The sequence below is a fragment of the Saccostrea cucullata genome, unplaced genomic scaffold (genome assembly GCF_032062105.1).
Source record: "Saccostrea cucullata isolate Sc308-1 unplaced genomic scaffold, CSIRO_AGI_Scuc_v1 ctg2991, whole genome shotgun sequence".
NCBI lineage: Eukaryota > Metazoa > Mollusca > Bivalvia > Ostreida > Ostreidae > Saccostrea > Saccostrea cuccullata.
The window spans coordinates 35,480-56,813 of NW_026938379.1; the positions used below are offsets into that span (position 1 = coordinate 35,480).

General features: G+C 35.3%; 2 protein-coding genes across 2 annotated transcripts; one reads left to right on the plus strand and one right to left on the minus strand.

Annotated features, from left to right (window-relative positions):
* Window positions 1–303: 303 nt before the first annotated feature.
* Window positions 304–6,990, plus strand: LOC134250080 (uncharacterized protein K02A2.6-like). The gene is made up of 2 exons (XM_062732431.1): window positions 304–594; window positions 6,874–6,990. The coding sequence occupies exons 1-2, from the start codon at window positions 304–306 to the stop codon at window positions 6,988–6,990; spliced, it is 408 nt and encodes a 135-aa protein (XP_062588415.1).
* Window positions 6,991–19,446: 12,456 nt separating this feature from the next.
* On the minus strand, window positions 19,447–20,488 carry LOC134250081 (uncharacterized). Its single transcript, XM_062732433.1, has one exon. The coding sequence runs from the start codon at window positions 19,969–19,971 to the stop codon at window positions 19,447–19,449; it is 525 nt and encodes a 174-aa protein (XP_062588417.1). The 5' UTR covers window positions 19,972–20,488.
* Window positions 20,489–21,334: the final 846 nt, after the last annotated feature.

Genomic DNA, 21,334 nt, shown 5'->3' on the forward strand with positions numbered 1-21,334 from the left:
GACGGTTGTATATTATGGGGTAATAGAGTGGTCGTTCCAAGTCCGGGGAGGAAATGCATGATAGATGAATTACATGGAGACATCCTGGAATTAACAGAATGAAAAGTTTGGCCAGGAGCTACGTGTGGTGGCCTAACATGGACAGTGAATTAGAACGCTGTGTTAGGGAATGTGAGGACTGTCAAGTCAACATGAAAAACCCCGCTCTAGCACCATTACATCCTTGGGAATATCCGAGTAAGCCTTGGTCAAGGCTACACAAATTTTGCAGGGCCATTTATGGATAATATGTATTTTGTTATAATGGATGCGTACTCAAAGGGGCTCGAGGTCATCGTGATGAAAAACATCACTACCCGCACAACAATAGACAAATTGCGGAGCGTATTTGCAACTCATGGATTACCCGAAGTAATCGTTTCCGACAACGGACCACCATTTACAAGTAAAGAATTTGAACAGTTCATTGCCAAAAATGGAATTCAGCACATTAAAACACCTTATCACCCCTCAAGCAATGGATGTGCAGAACGGGCAGTTCAGACCTTTAAGACCGCCATCAAGAAGATTACAGGAGGAACCATCCAGGAGAGAGTTAATAAATTTCTATTTAACTACCGAATTACACCAACTCTGCAGGTCCAGTCCAAAGACTATTTCTACCTACGTAGGTATTAATAGCTACCTAGGTATTTAAAGCTACCCAAAGTAGCTATTTTTACCTACTTTCTCCTTTACTTGCATTTTGTGGCCAAATGCATGAACGGCGCAACATGGTGAGCACACAATTTCTTGATACAGTTACACTGATGATGAGTATGACAAAAATTTGGCCAAAAAATGAAAACTTCGTATTTCATCAATTTTGCAAAGAAACTAATGTAAAATTGCCGATTCAGGAAGTAATCATTTTTTCGCCAAAATTTTGTTGTATTCATCATTAGTGTGACTATATATCAAAAAATATGGTATTCACCATGTTGCGCCGTTTGGTCTTTTGGTCGCAATATGTAGAAATTATATAAAGTAGGTGAAAATAGCTACTTTTGGTAGCTTTAAATACCTAGGTAGCTATTAATAGCTACGTAGGTAGAAATAGTCTTTGGACTGGACCTGCTCTATAGGAGAACAAACCACCCTTGCAAGAAATAAAAGAATTTGTAGAATGTGCGACATGAAATGTGTGGAAGATGAGATACACTCACTGATTGAATGTCCATTATATAAACATGATAGAGATGACTTTTTAAATATTATTGCTAAAAGTAATAAAAATTTCTATACTTTAACAAATAAAGAAAATTCTTTATGGATTAAGTCTAATGTAAATCACATGTTGCTTATCAAGCTGGGTAATTTTTTAAACAATATCTTTAAAATAAAATATAGCAAATTATGCAATGTTTAACAGAGAAACAAATAAATACAAAAGAGAAATAATATTTATACTCTCCTAAAAAAAGCTTTATATTTACAGTTTGTTGATTAGTTATGTTGTAATCCCCAACTGCTGTATCATCATTTTTCTTTTATAGTTGCTACTATCAATTTTGAATTTCTTTTTGTATATTTTTCTTATTACTTGTATGCCCTGATGGGCCCCAAATTTGTATTAATAAATCTTATCTTATCTTATCTGTATTACATATAGTATAGTAAGCAGGAGAAAAATTGACCACATATAGATTATAAATATGTATTTCCATAAATGAAATAAAAAAAAATTAACAAATATGCTGAATGACAGTAGAGGGTCTTATAAATGAAAATATTCCATGCATGTATTATAGAAGCTTGATTTTTATAAGTTCAATGAGATCTATATTAGCTTTTAAGGAAATACAGCATACACATAATTCATTACACATGTAAAAGACTTTTTCCATAGAGATGCAAGATATTAATGACAGTTTAAATAGCACATGGTGAGAATAAGTATGACAAGTAAATTATAAAATAATCTGTATTACTTTGCATAGCAGTTAAAGTTACCCGGTAATTTCTGTCATGACTATAAAACAATCGGAAACAATATTATCCCAAAACAATACTGAGTAAACAAAGGTATTTCCTAAAGCAAATAAAATCATCTCTGCGTCCTCTGCACATACAAGAACTTCTCTGTTAAAATATTAGGTCAATTAAATTTCTGCTGTTGATGTCTATGTTTTTATTCATTATTGGATAATCCAGTTATCGACTTTGGAGAATTTTCTTCCACACCTTTGATAGTTTGTGCATTATTTTTATTTGAAATGTCACATCACACTGCTTTCAACTGTCTCCTTCTTTCGAACCCGGTCACAAAAGTATCCAATCTCGTAATTTTCGTAGATGAAGCTATACTCATCTATATAAAATGGTAATTTAAATTCTTGTTAACAAAAAGAATAAAGAATGGTTTCTTCTATAACTGAATGATCTGTACTGGAGCTGCCCATGGCAATGGAATACTATATTGATTGAATTCCCGTTTAAAAAAACAAAATTAATGGTTATTTTTCTAAGCTAAATGATCTCTGAAACTACCCATGGCAATGAAACGTCATTGATTTTTTTCTACAAATCAGGAAAATTAAGATAAGTGAACTCTGAAAGACTGCTTGATATTCAGGATTAGAAAAGATTTTTCAAGATTGCATTAATTTTAATGGTCTAGGTCCCACCCCTCAGATCAGGCACGGATCCCTGAAATTCACAATTTTTGTTCCCCCTTCACTCATAGATGCTGTACTCCAAATGTGGTTGAAATTGGATCAGTTGATCCTGAGAAAATTCAAATTTGACGAGCGACGTACGATGACGGACGAAAACAGATGTACAACGCCTATTCAGCTATAGGCTTTGTCTATCCCGCTATTCACATGATTCATACCCCAGTGACCACACAGTGTTTCGTCCCTGTTTGGTATTTACTCAGCTAACAAAATCTGTCAGCCAGTGCTAACTAGGAATGTCCCCGCTTTGATATGAATAAATACTATCATGTTAATATACACAAACTCACTTATGGAGAGAAACACAGATAAAAATGAAATTGACATCAGATTCATATCAAAATAAATCCCACCATATTGCATAATTCAACAAAGAATGTACTTAAACTTCAGGTATCTGCAATGAGCAGTTGCTAAGAAAACTGCGACGAAAATCTGTTTTGTATAAAACGCAGAGACACACAAACAGAAAGTTTACAAAAGATTTGACCAAAAAGTATCCCAACATATGGTATTTTATTATTAGGTGTGTGTATATTTATTTTATTAAAAGAAAAATAAGTAACGTCATGTGCCTGTGCATTAATTTGTCGACATTCGCTCCGTATTTTACTCAGCATACCCTGCATGTTATACATTCTACCTCGAATTACCTCAATTCTTATTGTTGTCTCCAAATAGTAATTTCACATTAAACGTGTTAAAGGTCCCCATTTTTTTTACTTGACATAGGCGTCGGAACCGTGGGAGGGGGGGGGGGTAGTGGCTAACCCCCTCCCCAACTTTTTTGCAAAGACAGACATAATACATAGGCATTTAAAGTTGGGGTTTACCTTGCCTTAAACCCCCCCCCCCCCCATCCATTTCAATTTGCTTCCGACGCCTATGCTTGCAGTGGCATTCAAACTTTCATTAAAATGTCAGAAATCATTTCCGGTTTTTGTACATTGATGGCTTTAAATGAAAAGTTCAACCCCCCCCCCCAAAAAATAATAAAATCGATCTCCGAATGGAATAACAGCCTAAAATAAAATAATTTACGATAGATACCTCTGTTCCTGACAAAAATCAAACCCTCTGTCTAAGCTGCAACATCTTCACAGGTACCCAATAATGACAAATCATTCCGATTTTTTTTTTGATCAACGACACCCCAAACGCAGCATTAAATACAATCGGTTCAGATCGAGAAAGGTATTTATACAGCCTCCGGACCATGGCTTGACAGGATGATGTGGGCGTTGCAAACTGTCAACCAGCTTTTCTCTTATTGGTCCTCTTGTACAAGTAACTTACACAATAGATATTAATTGTTTAATGGTAAATACTCACAGTTTTTAATTCACGAGGGGCGGAGCCCCGAGCGAATTAAAAACTGAGTGTATTTACCATTAACCAATTAATATCTATTGTGTAAATATAACTTGGCGATTCTTGGCACATTGGTTTTCTTGGTGATTCCTTACGATTTTGAGAGAGACTTCCTGATTATTCTGTTTTATGGACGGATCCTTTGTTCTTCAGCAGATTGACAAGGCGGGTAAATAATACTAATAGAATTGCCAGAACATCTCTATGATCTCAATTTTATAATCATAAAATGAAGCCAATATAACCATGTCACTGATAGCTTTTTGTTTATCAAGTAGATTAACTTCAAGTAAGTTGTGTATCATCTTTGATTAAAATGTGATGATTCATGTCGAATGATCTAAAGGGTGTTTGTATGTTTTTTCAGAAAGCTACAATTTTGCAGCTCATTATAGTCATAAAACAATATTTAAAAATAACTTATTTATGTCTCTGAAGATTAAAGCAAAGTAAATGTTTTAAACTAAAAGCTAAAATTGATTTAGGCTGAAACCGTTGTTGAAAATACATGGATTATTATCAAGGACGCAGCTCTGAAATCACCAAAACTTGCGTGTAAATGGGAGGGACCCTGCACTATAGTAAGAAAAGTGTCAGATTTGATTTACGAAATGAAGACTTCTTCAAATTCTAAGTCAAAAGTTGTACATATGAATAGACTAAAACCATATTTTGGGAGAATGAGAAAGTTGTTTATACCGCCCAGTGACAGAAGCACCCGTGTCCAGGGGACCCAAAATGCCCAATAATATAGTAGTCACTCAGACTAAAGATTGAAATGCACAGGAAGAAACAAGACCTTTCAGTTAAAACTGAAAGGCGGCTTTCAGTAACTTTTCAGTGGCCATTCAGCCACTGAATGGCACATACATTTCAGTGACCTTTCAGTCACATTTCAGATACCTTTCAGTCATCATTCAGCGGACACATTTCCGTCAACTTTCAGTGGCCTTTCCATCAACTTTCAGTGACCTTTCCATCAACTTTCAGTGACCTTTCCGTCGTCTTTCAGTGACATTTCCGTCGACTTTCAGTGACCATTCCGTCGAATTTCAGTGACCTTTCTGTCGTCTTTCAGTGACCTTTCCGCCACCTTTCAGTGATATTTAAGTCTCAATTTAGCAATTTTTCACAAGCGTATTATTCTATAATCAGACATTTTTCCTTAACAAGGAAGCAATATTTTGAATAAAGATTTATTATTCAATCTTAATTGTGTTTTTTTACTTATCGTGATCAAATTCAGGTACCTTAAAATATGTCTAAGTAATTATTATAATTTTATAAAATATGTGAGACTTATTCAAAATGATTTTTAATTTTTTAGTTATATTTAGAAAACAAAAATTCTTCAAGTGATAAAAAATGATGATCCGATAACCGATTCAAAATTTAAAATAAATACATAACATTCTATAGTGTTTGTACTTGTATTTTTACATGGAAATATATAGTTTTGATTGATGAGACAGCATATTACTTAAACCATTTCTTGTAGATCGTAAGTATTACTGATCAATTTCGTTTCTTAATTATGTCATTGTCAAAACTGCAGGATATTTAGTTTTTGAAAGACATTATTTAATTATAAAATCATTTTCAATTACAAGAATAAATAAATCGTTTATACATGCCTCTTGCAGAAAAAAATATATAGGAGATTTTAGCTTTCTAAATGATATTGTTAATAAAATCATTTTACTAAGTTTCTAGATAGAGAATTTACAACGATCTTAAATCTTTGACACAGGAACAGGTGCCCGTCTCTGATAATTGTCATCATCCCGATAGGAGATGTGTAATTAATTAGTCTGTCCCCAAAATCCGCGCAACTAACATAGAATATACAAAAGATATACAAGATATATACACATCGCAGCTCCTCGATACAACAGGTGAACTGATTGTTCCATCGATTTCTATAATTTAATTGATTTTAAATCCAACTTTCTCAACAAGACGTCGTAGCATAATTGATAACGTCGCGGACACCTAAGCAGGAGACCAGGGTTTGATTCTGCGCATGGGAGCAATTTTTTTCTTGTATTATTTTTTTCCTATTCTTTTTTTATTCGGAATTAGATACATTTAATGCTATTTTACCAGGAAAAAGTGAAATAAAATTTTAAGGTAAAAAAATAAGCCGATTATTCAATAAAAAGATTCAACTGAAAGATCACGGAAAGGTCACTGAAATGTATGTGCCATTCAGTCGACTGAATGGTAACTGAATGATCACGGAAAGGTCACGGGAAAGGGTCTTTTCAGTGACCATTCAGTGGCCATTCAGTCGACTGAATGGTGGATTTTCATCTTGTGATGTTTATACATGTAAATAGGTGTTAGTGGACTTTTGTATTTATTCATTTTCATGTATTATTAATGTTAACGGATATCTTGGATACCTTGCTGTTCCCTTTGAGGAACCCCTGCATCAATGTTATGACTGTGGACGGAGGTTCTTTTCAAAACACAAACTATCTCGTCACAGGAGGAATGCCCATGTTGACCGAGTTTTCTGTTCCTTCTGCTGTTATTCATGCCCCAAACCAGGAAATACCTACTTAAGAAACATGAAGAAACTGTACACCGTAGTTAAGATGGTAAGCCTGTTGTTGAAAACAAAAGATCCGCAGCAAAGACATGCCTACAAGAAACAGCTGAAAGACCGGTCTCTCCTGCGTATTCTGACGTTTCATCTGTGGCGTCTCTGCATCAGGAGGACCCATTGGATCTGTTGGACTTGGATTTTTATAAGATATATTTTCCTGAATTGATGTATCAGGACCCCAAGGATGCCAAAACCTTTATTCATGAACCTGTTCCTGAGTCGTTGGACACTCCTGCTTGCACTCCTGTGGAACCGGCATCCCCTGTTCCTGCAGTCACCGTCCTAGAATAGCTTGTGTTGAAAATGCAATTTGTAAAATGTTTCCTTATGCGAGTCTACACGTTTAGTATGGTTGTTTTATTATATTTTTCCCAGGGTCCTATTTCCTCGGGCTTTCGTCCCGTTTCATAATTACCACGTCTTGGGCTGGGTACTACAGCTTATCACATTGACAATAGCCAGTCCAGGGTGAGAGGGAGAGGCTTGAATTGCTCGTGCAGTTACTACCGCATATGTGAGAGAGAGTACGACAGCCCTGACGGACACCTCGAGACCAGCAATTTCAAGTTATTTGGTGATATTAAGAATTCACCTTTATTTGAAATAATATCAATATTCAATCCAAAGTTATTCCAGACGGCATTGTGAAAGTTTAAAAACTTTAAAATATGTGATATTTGTGAAATTATAATTATTCAATTTGATTGGTGAAAGAAAATATACGTTTACAAGAGGAAATTCAAAACCAGAACTCAAATCTTCTGCAAGGGTGTTGTGATTCATTTACATCGTTTTAAAGGACACTCTCGGGGATGTGCAGCTGATAGACAATTCATTTTTTTTTAATTTGTTTTGTAAAAATTTACTTTTGTTTTGTTTATTAAATTTTGTTAAAATTTCATTTTTTTTTGTTTCCTTCATTTATTCAAGTTCTTAAAGTGTATAACCCACATCTCAACAGTCATTAATTGCATAAAATTGAATCTACACTTTTTAAGGACAAATATTAATGGATGTATGACTTACAATTTTTAGGTCACCTGAGTAAACTCAGGTGACCTATTGCTATCTGTTTTCCTCCGTCGTCGTGCGTCGTCCGTTAACATTTGAACATTTTCGCTTCTTCTCTGCAACCACTGAACCAATTTCAACCAAATTTGGCAAAAAGCATCTATGGGTAAAGGGGAACAAAAATTGTGAATTCCATGGTCCCTGCCCCCTGGGGCCTGGGGGTTGGGGCAAAAAACCACTAAAATTAATGCAATCTTTAAAAATCTTCTTTACTCCTGGACATCAAGCAGTTAAACTGTTTGCATGATTGTAATCAGCATTGAGTTCTCTACCAAAATGATGAAATTTATGGCCCTAGGGTCAGGGGTTCTAGTGTTAGGGCGGGGCTCTATAGATTTCATAGTGAAAATTCATTAATTCTTTAAAAATCTTCTTCTCTGCTCCTGAGTATTAAATAAACTAACAAAGTGCATAGTTATAATGTGCAAGAGTGCCTCTACCAAATTTGTGAAATTTATGGCCCCGGGGTCAGGGGTTCTAGTGCTAGGGTGGGGCTAAATAAGTATATAGTGAAAATGCATTAATTCTTTGAAAATCTTCTTCTCTGCTCCTGGGTATTAAATAAACTAACTAAGTGCATAGTTATGATGAGCAAGAGTGCTTCTACCGAAATTGTGAATTTTATGGCCCCAGGGTCAGGGGTTCTAGTTCAAATATTTTGAAAAGCAAGGATGCCTTTTCAAAAATTGTGCAATGTGTGGATATAGGCCTAAGGGTCAGGGGTTCATGTGTGATAGGGGCATTACTGATTATTGCTGAATATTACTGATTACTTGAAATGCATTTTTTGTTCCTCCACCCTGCTTATGGGTATTAAGTGAACAAACTTAGCAACTGCTAATTGTATTGTTATGATGATCAAATGGTGCCTCTTTCAAAATTGTGAATGCCATAGTATCTTGCTTAAAACATGAATCAAATTAAATCACTGTAAAAGTTGTATAATGCTCAGGTGACCTATAAGGCCCATGGGCCTCTTGTTGATCAAACGCTCTTTTGGGTCTGCTCATGTGAGGTAAATAAAAAACATATTAAAAAGGTTAACTAGACCAACCAAACACTCGTATGTTCAAAAATGATCATTGAATATGAAGCATGCATACAACATAAAACTGAAAGAAGTCTCACCTCTACTTCCCCTTGCCCTGAATAATTTGACTGCAGGATTCTTGTTTTTCATTATCTGAAGTCGCCCGCGTGGCGCAATGGTTAGAGCGTCTGCTCTAGAATCGCGAAGTAAGGAGTCATTCCTTACGTCGCGGGTTCGAATCCCACTGCGGGACGTGGACAGCGGTCCTTCGGATGAGACCGTAAAAACCGAGGCCCCGTGTAGCAATAGGTGCTAGCACGATAAAGATCCCCCACTGCTCAAAGGCTCAAAGGCCCTGAGTGCCGACCATAGGACAAAATTTGTAGCCCTCCACCGGCAAGTGGTGGCGTCTCCATATGAGTGAAAAATTCTCGAGAGGAACGTTAAACAATATACAACCAATCAATCAATCAATATCTGAAATAAACACTAAGACATAAAAAAAATCATGATTTTTATTATGAGTTTATCATGTTTATGATTTTTTAATCAATATGCACAGCACATTTACAACAACTTTGCAAACTTTACAAAAGTTGATTTTACCATGATTTAATTTGAAAATACATTTTTCTTATTGGTAATAGAGGTCAAAGGCATCTTCTGCTTTTGTTCTTTTAAAGTCGATCCTTGGTGATCTTTCAATATTTCTTTTACTTATTAATATGGATGGTGAAAAAACACAGATACTAAACCCGCAGGCATGTTTTTGAAGCTATCTTAGGACTAAGAAACGTCTTCAGATATACTTACGACAATTCTTAAGACTGAGTGGGGTTTTCGAAAGTATCGTGACTTCAGAAAGTTCTTATAAGAATTATCTTAAAGTTACGACAACTTCAGACATTAAATGTATTCAAAACTGACAGGTGATTTCGAAGAATTTCTTCCTTAGAAAGGAAAGTATGAGTATAAGTAGGATTACCACTTGTAGAATTAAATCCAGGTTCTTCTAGAATGCAATTTCTACAATGAGGCTTACAAACGAAGACAATGTACGTACTGATAGTGTAATCTATCTAATTCTTTTTTCACAAGGATAGATGGTTTACAAAACCTACTTAGTAGGTATTATTACATTTTTACCCGTGAAATACTGTAATTTATTCATTGAATAAAAATGATATCCTGTCACACCGTGAAAGGATATCAAAATGATATCCTGTCACAGTGTGATGAATATCAGAAGTGCGGGAAAACTCTTGATTTCCCTCCCATAACGAAGATTGTTGTAAAAGAAATCTACCTTGACCTAATGTAGGATAGATCAAAATAAATAAACCACTCTGACAGAGAATAAATCTGTTAAAATTACCAATAATATGTTGCTAAATCCATTTTTACAGTGTTTTCACCTCACATTGACGTCACGAGCCTATGACTGTATAACAAAAGACAGAGGCAAAGGAAAAAATCAAAGAATTTTATTTTAAAAATGTAATAAACAGAAAATTCAATGTTTCGTAGTTGAATATGGAATTTATTTCACTCGTGAGACAGGATTTTTGATATTTTCACTCGTGCTTCGCACTCGTGAAAATATCAAAAATCCTGTCCCACTCGTGAAATAAATTCCATATTCAATAACAAAACATTGAATATCCTCTATATACTTTACTTTCATCCTGGTCAGTGCTTATAGAAACGTTTAGTAGTTCTCGGGATTGAGTTTCTGCAAATTTTCTTCCACTAAGGAATACTTCCCTGGCGTCAAATATACTTCGTCCTGTTGTTTTTTGTCCTTCACCTTTATTTTTGGATTTGCCATGGATATTGGACATCCATTTTCAAATCTTTCTACATTATCACCAAAACCAATGTACATATTTGTATCTCTCCCGTCCTTTATCATGAATTATGAACAAAGCCTCTATTGGCTCTATGTTTTCTTTCAGCAACGCTATCTTCTTTCACTGTTTCAGATTTCTAGATTTAGACATTCTTAAAGCTTGAAGCTTATTTTTGATTCTGTCATTTTCACTTGCACCCTGATGTGTCTTTCCTGGGTTTTATTCTTCTCTTCTGTTTCTCTGTCGGTGTTGATTTTGAAAGAAGAAAAAAAAACATGAAATTGAACTACCATGGTACACTCTTCACATCACTGCACCATGTGTACAGCATGTACTCATTTTTCATGGCCTCTGCTATACGTTTTATTTCGATCCTCAGTAACCTGAGGTGAATCTTTCAGGGCTGCTTCTATGCTTTAATTCCCAACACATGAACTCATGCAAAAATCTTAACACCTGAAGTCATGCAAAAATGCCGCAACTTTTAAGTGTAGCTGACATACTTTTAGCATCCATTTCGACTCCTGACAAGAGAAAATAAAAATTATTAAGCCTTATATATTTCCTGTAACCAAGCATATGTAATTTCTTTCTATAGCAAACCTCTCATGTTAATTTATTACATTTATATCGATTTTTAAATATTTTTTTGGTAAATTCTTTTTACTTTACCATAGCTAACTCAATTTTTCAAAGTTAAAATCAAATGTCTTATCTTTAGCCTTCTGTATAATATTCTATATTTGCAAAAGTAGTATATAATGACTAAGAGCTGTGTAATTTCTTACATTCAGTTTCTTGCTCTATGTAATCGTACAGGCCTTTAGCAGATTTGTTTCCTGAAGTGTCTGAGGAAAATTCCTGCCCATTCTTTAAGGTACTTTTCACGGGGAGACCTGCAAAGTTCTCAATATTGAACTATACATCAGCTAACAAAATTTCATGGGATTTGTTTTCTCCTCGAAAATATAAGTATAAAAAAACTTCATTGATTTCCTTTAATGTTGCTTTTTAGACGGAGGCTGTATGACAGCCTCCGTGTATAGGGATTGTCTTGCCCATGGAATGTAAACAGGAAAGATTTCCCAAGCACCATCTATCGGTGGAATTGTTTTCATTACCTTGAGTATTCTATTTTTAGAGCGACTCTGCGTTACACCGACCGCAAGGATAGGCATAGTCTAAAACAAAGATCGCGTCACATACAAGTACATGTATAAACAAACAGTTCTACTTTTTCTAAATAAACAGGATTTGTCTAATATTTTTTAAAATGACGTGTATATAAATACATTTCCTACGGAATATGTAAAAAAAAAAAATGTGATTTACTATTAATTTTTTATCAGACAGAATATTAGGAGATTTTGTTCCAACAGACGATGATAAAGCATATTTTACAATATGCTGAGCCTTTTCCCGCCGGTTCTCACACCAAAAACAAGAACGAGAAGAAATGAAGTGGCGGATCTAGAGGGAGTTTGGGGGGGGGGGGGGGTAACATCCGCGGAGAGTGATCCAGGAACCCCACTTATCAATTGCTTCTTTTATTAAAGTAAAAACTATCTCTAGTTACAGATAAGTTTAAACTTTAGTTTTATATTTAATTGTAAAAACTTCCACCAGAATTCGCCTGTGTATCAAACTAAGTGTGGAGACGCAGATGTACATGTATTATGTATTGAAGAAAATCCTGCTATGTCGCATGCAAATGTTTTATGTCGCAGGTATAAATATAAGATATTTTAAAAATAGATCAAGCATTTCAGTTTTAATGGAATTTTTTGTGCTTGATTGTTGTTTGTAATCTCATTTTCATTCCTTTTCTAATTTCTTTTTTGAAAGGACCGATAAATTGGTTTGCGGCCGACTTTTGACGCTTGCATCAATAGGTTTCATGGAGTTTTTTAATCTGACAAGGATCGATGAATAAACAAATGCATACTACATGTATTTTTATATGTAGGAATATTAACAGTCTAGTTTTGAATTGTTTATTTGATATTATGTATAATTTCAGGAAACACATGAAAATAGATTTACACTTTCTACAAGCGGTTTGAGTGTTTGGGGTACCCTCACATTAGTTAAGAGAGCAACAAACGGCAACTCTGATATTGAGATCAAAATGCATTTGTAACGTTTGACCCTTGGGTAAAACCCAAATCTTGGTTCATAGGATTTACATGATTTATCACATAATATCCTAATTAATTATTAAAAATCATATCTTCTGAAATAAGTTGTCTTATTGTCATATCGTTGATCCTTATTTGCATTTCATACTTGTGTTTTACCTCTTTCACATCCCAAACTTTAATTATTTTTTATATACAAGATTACATGTATTTCTGATCATTGGTATTCATGTCAATTTTTTTTAAACTACATCATTGGTAAAGTGATTGTTTTAACAGAGTTACTAAAAAGCAGAAATCATAGTTATATATTTATAACTTTTCTCTACGTAATTTGTAATCATGTCTCATTGTTAATGATTGTTTAAACAGATAAACTGAAAAGGACAACCATTTCCACTGGTATACGAGTAAATAAAGACATTTTTGGGGTTAATCTGTCAAATGATAAAATACTACATTTAATAATTCCAGAAATATTGCTTGTCAAATTTGTCAAGATATATCTTTGTTATTGTAAGCAATGCTCCAGTTCTCCAAAAACAATTTAAACTTGTGAAATAGCAAGTCTTATGAACTTGATTGTTCTGTTTACATAAAGTAAGAAAGTATATTTTATTCTACTCAAAAAATTGTGTTCTGGCACGAACATTTATTGCATGTTAATGAAGTTGTATTACTTAAAGAAAATTCTGTGTTGTTTTCATGCTAGGTCACCCCATTTTGTATCCCAAAGGTTTAAGACAAACTGTACTATATTATGTTGTTCATGTCCAATTACCTGGCTGCTTCTTTTTCCATGTTAGCTCATATCATAACATTATTACAATAAGGCCGAGGAATTTTGATTTTGGTAGCTGTTACATGTCATAATTATGTTAACAGTAGGTCTCTGTGACCTATAAATAAGATATCTTGAAATATGGAGACTCCTGACAGGCTGAGGCCTAGTGCTGAATCCAGAAATTCTGAAATAGGGGGACCAGTTTGAGGTCAGGGAAGGGGCCCACAGCCACAATTAAAACACTCATTTATCAAATATTGCGTATTTTTTGGACTCAAAAGGGAGTGGGCCAGGGGCCCCTTTTAATTCCGCCAGTGGGCTCAAGACTAGAACATACTAAACCTACATTCATCAAACCGGGCCTTGGGGCATACAACTTAGACTAGCTCACTTTTGATCTCAGTCTCACTTTTCCACAACATATTCCTTAAGTGAGACTGGGATAAAAAGTTAGCCCGTCTAAGTTTTATGTCAACCAGGCCTAGTCAATTACTGTTTCTTACGTTGAAAGGTTTAATATTGAAAGTATCTCATATAAATAACAGTGAACTTTAATCAAGGCGAAGTTTACATTACAAAGATGAAATTATAATATCCCAAAAACCTCATGAATATTGGAGTATCCTTTGAAAAAAATGTTGAATCGAAAAAAAAAAAATACACATTATTAAGGTCTTCCGTCTTAACGGAAGACCTTATAGCGATTCTATTGTTTCTTATTATTATTATTATTATTATTATTTTTCTGACGCGATTTCTCAAAAACTACTGGATGGAATTACATGAAATTTTCAGGACAGATGTGTTGTTGAATTGATTTGATACATCTGAGAGATTTTTTGGAAATTCGCTTCCGGTGCCAAGTTATGGACCTTTTTCTGATTTTTAAAATGACATTTTGTCTACGGATTTTCTCAAGAACGGTAAAATATATCAATGTGAAACTTTCAGAGATCATAGATGAAGAAAAATACTATCCAGGACGCGACATTTCGTTTGTCGTCATTACTTCCGGTTGCCACCGGAAGCCAATTTAAAAAGTCCAATTTTTCAACTTTTTTTGTTTTTCAATATTTTTCGTTTATTTTTGGTATGTTAATAGAGACTTTTCTTATAATGCTTACTATATAATTTGTTTAAATATTGATAGATCTAAACTCTAGATATTAGCATTTAAAAATCTTAAGCATTCCAAAATGGCCGCTCTATCTGTAAAGTCCGACATTTCGCAATAGGGGTTTAAGGAGGCATCTGAGCGTTTGCTTAAACGAAAGTAACACAAGGACAAATGAAATATAAATTAAAGGAGTACTTGGCACGTCGTAGTTACGTTGCAATTCTGTGTCAAACTAAGTTCTTCTTAAACGTCTTCTATAATTGATTTTGGTTGGTTCTTAAAATAGAAAAAGAAAAGACTAAATGCGCAAATGAAATTCGATACCTAATATCTTCTGATTGCACCACGGAAAAGCAGATCTCAAATCATTGTTACAAGTAATATTTTTTTCAAAAAAGAATATCAATGAATACAGTAAGAAAAAAACTTACCCAATTTTTCCCCATGCACACTTGTGCCATATTAAACTAATAGAAAAGACAAAAGAAAATAACCATGTTTTTTAGAAGATCGCTTAACGGCGTTTATATTAACATTATTGTCTCAAAGATCTTATTCAAGTTATTGAGCACAAACGGTATCCAATGCCTTGACCGTCGTAAGGTGAACCATTCTTTTTGGCAAAACATTTGAATCTCTTCATGAATCGGGATAGTTGACTTTGGCGATAAACATGAAATTTCAAAAAAAAAAAGTTAAAATTCATAGCCGCTTCACTGTTTTAGTGTTACTTGCGAAGATTAACTCGTGGCGTTTGGCGTGAAATTATGAATAGTGACTTAGCCTTTCATAATTCTAAGACAAAAGCACTTTACACAGAGGTACTGTATATACAAGAAGATTCAGAGAAGAGGTCCCAATAGCGTACGTTATATTTAGCACGTTGGATTTTCATTCTGGCGACTTGGATTCAATCCCCCTCTGTGCAATATTTTCAGCTAGATTTTAGGGGTTTTTTTCCGAATCGGACGGAAGACCTCTCGTTGCTCGCAACGAGATCGTATCTAGTTTCTCATAATATACTTTACAGCAATGTATGACATATATATTTCTTTTTTGTTCTCTCATGCATGAAGCCTCCGTCTAACAGTACTTTCAGTACTTTGATTTTCTATATCCCTAAGATTTCTTACTCCAGAAACTCGCCAGAATACTAAGGACTCAAATTTCTTTTCTCATAATGAACTCTCCTAGTGGTTGAAATTCTACATGCTCTAGAGTCGAGAATGTAGTTTTTATCGGAGCTGAGCTCTCTCAATTGTAATAATTTTGGATAATTTTGCACTGAAGATAAAACATGTTTAAGATCAATTTATTGCAAATTTACATAATAACACATATTTAACTTAAAATATTTGGTTTGCCATACATTCAACAAAAGATCTAATTGATTGAATGTTAATTTAAGATTCCATGCTTTAAGAAGTCCGGTTATGTCCTTCAGCCATTGTTGTAATTCGTTCCATAATCTTGATCGAAGTTTTTCATTTCTCTCACTTTCTTGAACTTTTCCATTCATCAAAGCCTTCCTGGAAAATTTTTCGAGTCTACAAATCCACACGATGCTATCGATGCTTTTTTTGACTTGTTCTATAAAATTCAACACCCAAATTATATTATCTAATTTATGTAACATCTGGTGGACTGATGCATCAGGACCAAGTTGCATTTAGGCTTACTTGCTTCAATTCTTAGTGATCTTCTTATAGCTTAAGCTATTGTTGCTTCGCTGTATTGTGATTTAATCAGACATTCCACCTCATAATTCCATATGTCGTAGTTGTCTGCCTTCCTTCCATCTCCCATGCCATGAACACTGATATTTTTGGAACATAATTTGTTGGTGGTGGTGTATCGAATTAATAGTCTGCAAATGATTGAAGATTATTAGATACCTTATTCTCTAACTTATCATTTGAGATAAAGTCGTATAAATTACCACTCCTTGCATTAAAATCACCCATAACATATACATATTCTTTGCTAGTGAAGTTACAAACTGATTCTACAAGAAAATGTTAAAAAATGTCGACCATCTCTTTCTGATAAAAAGTACTATTTTCATGTGGTATATAACAAGCGGCTAAATAAACAGGTATAACGTCATGGTGAAATTGGTTACATAATTCTAACCAAATAATTGTATTATGAAGATTTTCAACAACATTATCCTTAAGCGATAGTGAAGGTCTACAGAACATAACTTATCCACCTCTTCCACAAATCCTAGGAAAAGTATGACAATCATAATTATCTTACTCAATAATATCATCAAATGTAATCCAACATTCTAATAATATTATAATATCATTATTGTTTACAATATATATAAATTCACTGTCCGTCAACTTTTGACGCAGTCCCTTATGCAGATTCCACGTAATACACTTGACACTACTCCCAGACTTGTCACATTATGTGAGTGAATGACATGCCAGTCTGCATTGGGGGACGCACAAAGGTATGGGCATCTGGTGCCCTACTGTCACCTGCATAGGAAAGTTACTCATCGGAGTTACCGAGTGCACAGTAGTGTTTAGAGCCGAATATCCACTATGCGACGCTGTTGGTACATTGGTTGTGCGTTCATAAAGAGGTGCTGATTGTACAGTTGTGTTAGGAGCAAACCTGTCCACTGTGTGTCACTGTTGGTCCATTGGTCGTACGTTCATACATAGGTGCTGATTGTACAGTGGTGTTAGAGACTGACTGTCCACTATGTGCCGCTGTTGGCCCATTGGTCATATATACATACATAGATGCCGATTGTACACATGTGGTCTAACACATGGTGATCCATAATGAGGTCACGACCGATCATTAACTCGATGTCGATACTTTCACCACAGGGGGTATGAAATGTGCAATGTCCTTCAGGTGAGGAAAACCCTGTGCCACTTCGGGTGACGGTATTTCCTCTCTGTTATTAGGAATATCGTTGCACTCTATCAAATCAGGCAGCTGCAAAGTACATGTACCATTAATAGATCTACCATGTACCCCGATGTTCTGCGTCCTGCAGTGTTGAATTTACCCGCACAACAGGATAGGAGGTATTCCATTTCACCTCCACTTTCCGCGAAAGCGTTGAAAAACTGTGAGACTGCAAGGGATCGATTACTTTGTTCGTCTATCATACAATGGAGTTCTCTTGACAAGTTTTTTCTTCCTTTGGGGTACACTCTTACTAACATAATCTTGGCACACGATTTCGATGTGTTTCCTTGAGTGTTACATATTTTGTACACTTGTTTGTTACATTCACTTTTTGAATCGATTTTTCCCCTCGTTAGCTTTCACGACGGATTTTGGAATGTCTGGATGAAGTGCGGAAGGGTGTTTTGAAGAGTTACAAACATCACACTTTACAGTCATTTTACAGTTTGGTTGGAAATGACGTTTTGTTCCACAACACTTGAAACAGAGGCCATTTTCTCTGAGGAAGTCTTTCCTTTCTTGTAGCGGCCTTGTGCGAAATTGCCTACAAGCACTGAGTGTATGGTTTGTGCCATGTACTGGACAGCTTTCTGTGGTCACATCTGAGGACACTTGCGTCTTGATATAACTTGTTCTCCTGATAGGTTTACCTCCATCACTAGTACTCTGCTGCATACTCTCTGTAGTCTCATATATGAAACTAGGGTCATTGCGTATCTTTGCGATGTTATTCAAAAATGCGGAGAAGACGGAAAATGGCGGATAGATGACACAATTTTTCTGTTTATACTTGTTAGCTTCATTCGTCCACTTCCCCATAATGCTTGAAGGTAACTTTCGGACAATCGGGTTTAAGTCTCCTGACGAGTCTTAATATGAGAATAGTTTTGCGTACTTTTCATTTCGCATAATTGACTCAATCTCCATGAGAATGTCTGCAAGTTCAAAAAGTTCACTTCTGTTTGAGTTCTTTAAGGTAGGGAAAGCTGCGACTCTGTTCTTCAGTGATGATTCAATGCTTTCTGAGCTTCCAAATCTTGAATCCAATCTTTCCCATATCTGACGCAATGCTCGGGGGGGGGGGGGGTCATGAGGGTTTGCTGAACGAATGTTGAGAGCCTGCTGCTTAGACTTCATTCCAAGGTTCTGGATCAAGAGGTCAAGATTTTCCATAGTAGAAGCACCAAGTTCATTGGTCACATTTTCAAATGTTGATTTCCAGACGAAGTAATGTCCTGGGACATCATCAAATGCAGCAAGTCTTGTTGGAATAAGTTGCTTTTTGGCTAACAACTTAGCAAGTTCATTTGTTTCACTCATAACACCTTTCTCATGTTGAACGGCAACAAACTCTGGAGCTGTTGGGTTCAGAGGTTTCTGTGTTTTTCCTTCTGGCGCCTGGGAAATACATTCAACTTGATCTGAGCGTTCACTTGTATAGATGTTCACAGGTTCTTTTGGTCTTCCTGAAGATTCAGAATGTTTGGCGTGTTCACTCGGCATAGAAGTGTTCATAAATTTGCTTGGCTTCTCTGTATAGTCACATTGATTTTGATGTTTGGACGGCTCAGCTGTGTAAGAATTGTCTGTTTCATGCAGATCATGTATGTCATTTTCACAGGGTTATATGTAGCTTTCTCCAAGAGAGTCATATTCAAGACATTTCTTTATGGCCGTTAGACTTGATTGGGCTGCCTCGAACTCTTTCTTGACTGAAAGCAGACGCTGGGCTGCCTTGATCTCCGCTTCTTTTCTCAGCAGCTCCGCTTCTTCCTCTGCATACTTTAATTTCATCCGTGCCTTGATCTCCGCTTCATTTCTCAGCAACTCCGCTTCCTCCTCGGCAGCTCCGCTTCCTCCTCGGCATACTTTAATTTCATCCGTGCTTCTTCAACCTTTGCGGTGTGTTGCAATACTACCGATGTGAGAAGTGAAGATGAGGATCCGTGACTGTATAGAGAGTGAGACTTATGTGATCTTGTATCAGGTAATATAGAGTTCAATTGCTTTAACACTGCTGTCACCTTTTCGTGTAGTGAAGTGGCGTTGAGGGACCTGGATGCTTCCTCTCTCCTACTGGCTTCGTGGCGCTGACTTTGAAGAAATGTTGCATATTCCGCGGAGGCCTTTTCATATTGCAACATGTATTTGTTTAGGGAAACTTTGTAAGTCTTTGCACGATCAAAGTTCATAACTGGATTTTCCCCCATGTCTATTACAATTGAGTCAGTGTCCCTTTTTAGGTTACCCAATTTGAAGACGTATCGGTTGACTCTTTCCTCAAAATGTTCCATGGCGGGTGATGTAATGTTGCGGGATTGTCTTAATGCCGGAGCATCTACCATGATGAGTCTGTGTCCAAGAAGTGGATTTTTTACTGTGCTGTTATGCTTTATTCACATACCTCTCGGAAGAGGGTAATAAACTACAAATAAATGACACACATTTAGACACAATCAAATTACAGGTTTCACAACAAAATATTAAACTGACAAATCAACTTCTTATTAACTGTGATTATTAATCATTGACAGACTTGATGAATAGAAAATGACACAATACAGTAAATTGATATGGTACCTAAGTATATAAAAATGACCTAAACGATCCGCCATATTTAAATACACCGGTTACAAACATAACAGATAATGATGCAGAATTATGCAAAATATACAAAATATTTACCAATGACATTTAGCGTACATGATAATCAAACATATCAATCAATTTATGAACACAAAACAAAAAAAGCGATGAAGCTTACTCCATGAGAGGACAAGACAAACAAGATTAGTGAAAACACGTTGTGCTCTTGACTTGGGAGGAAACAAACAATATATACTAAATTATAAACCCGGGACGGCGGGACGGATATTTCCGGACACTACACCACTATTATAGCGAAATTTACGTTTTCCCCAACCCGTTGAGTCTTATTGTCGGCATTTCTATTATGTTTAGTTATACATGTTTAAAGTTGCCGAATTATGTCTTTCAAAGCCTGTGCTTAAATTTCTATAGAAGTAATGTCACAGTAAACCTTTTTTTTAATTAAAAAAATTGACGTTTTTCTATATAATTTTGAAAATGATGTTTATTATTAGGACAGTTTTTGTAAACCACCTGAAAGATCTGAGTACCCTAATGACTGTTGAACTAATTGGTGACTGAGAAAAGATGTCAAAGAGGGGAATTGAATAGGGATGTCATGATCGAGAATATATACTGTTATGCATGCTATGGTCATGAATATGTAAACTAAAAAATATCTTGGGAGATTTATAGATGAACATTCAAGCATTCATAATTATGATAGTTAGTTATTCATCCAGAGAGTTTTTGCATACATTTAATTTTCAGTACAATTATGTAAATTGAATATAACTTATTATGATTGTCAATTTCCTAAGAGGACATAACTGCAGTATATGTATTTGATCCCTATATGATCCCCTAATACTTTTTTTTTACCTTTTTCATACTATTTTAGATTTTGTTAAAATTATTTTAAGAAAGACCAGCGCAGAATCGACAAAAATTTTACAGGCAAACCAAGATATATTCTTTTAAAGGAGACCTTTGGATGTCGTATCAGAAGACGATGTAGTGTAGGAAGATACACCTGGCATTTTTGTTAGTCGTGTGAATATCTTTGAAGACAACGTTGATGAGATTGCTACACTACAGATAATTCGATTCCATATAAAA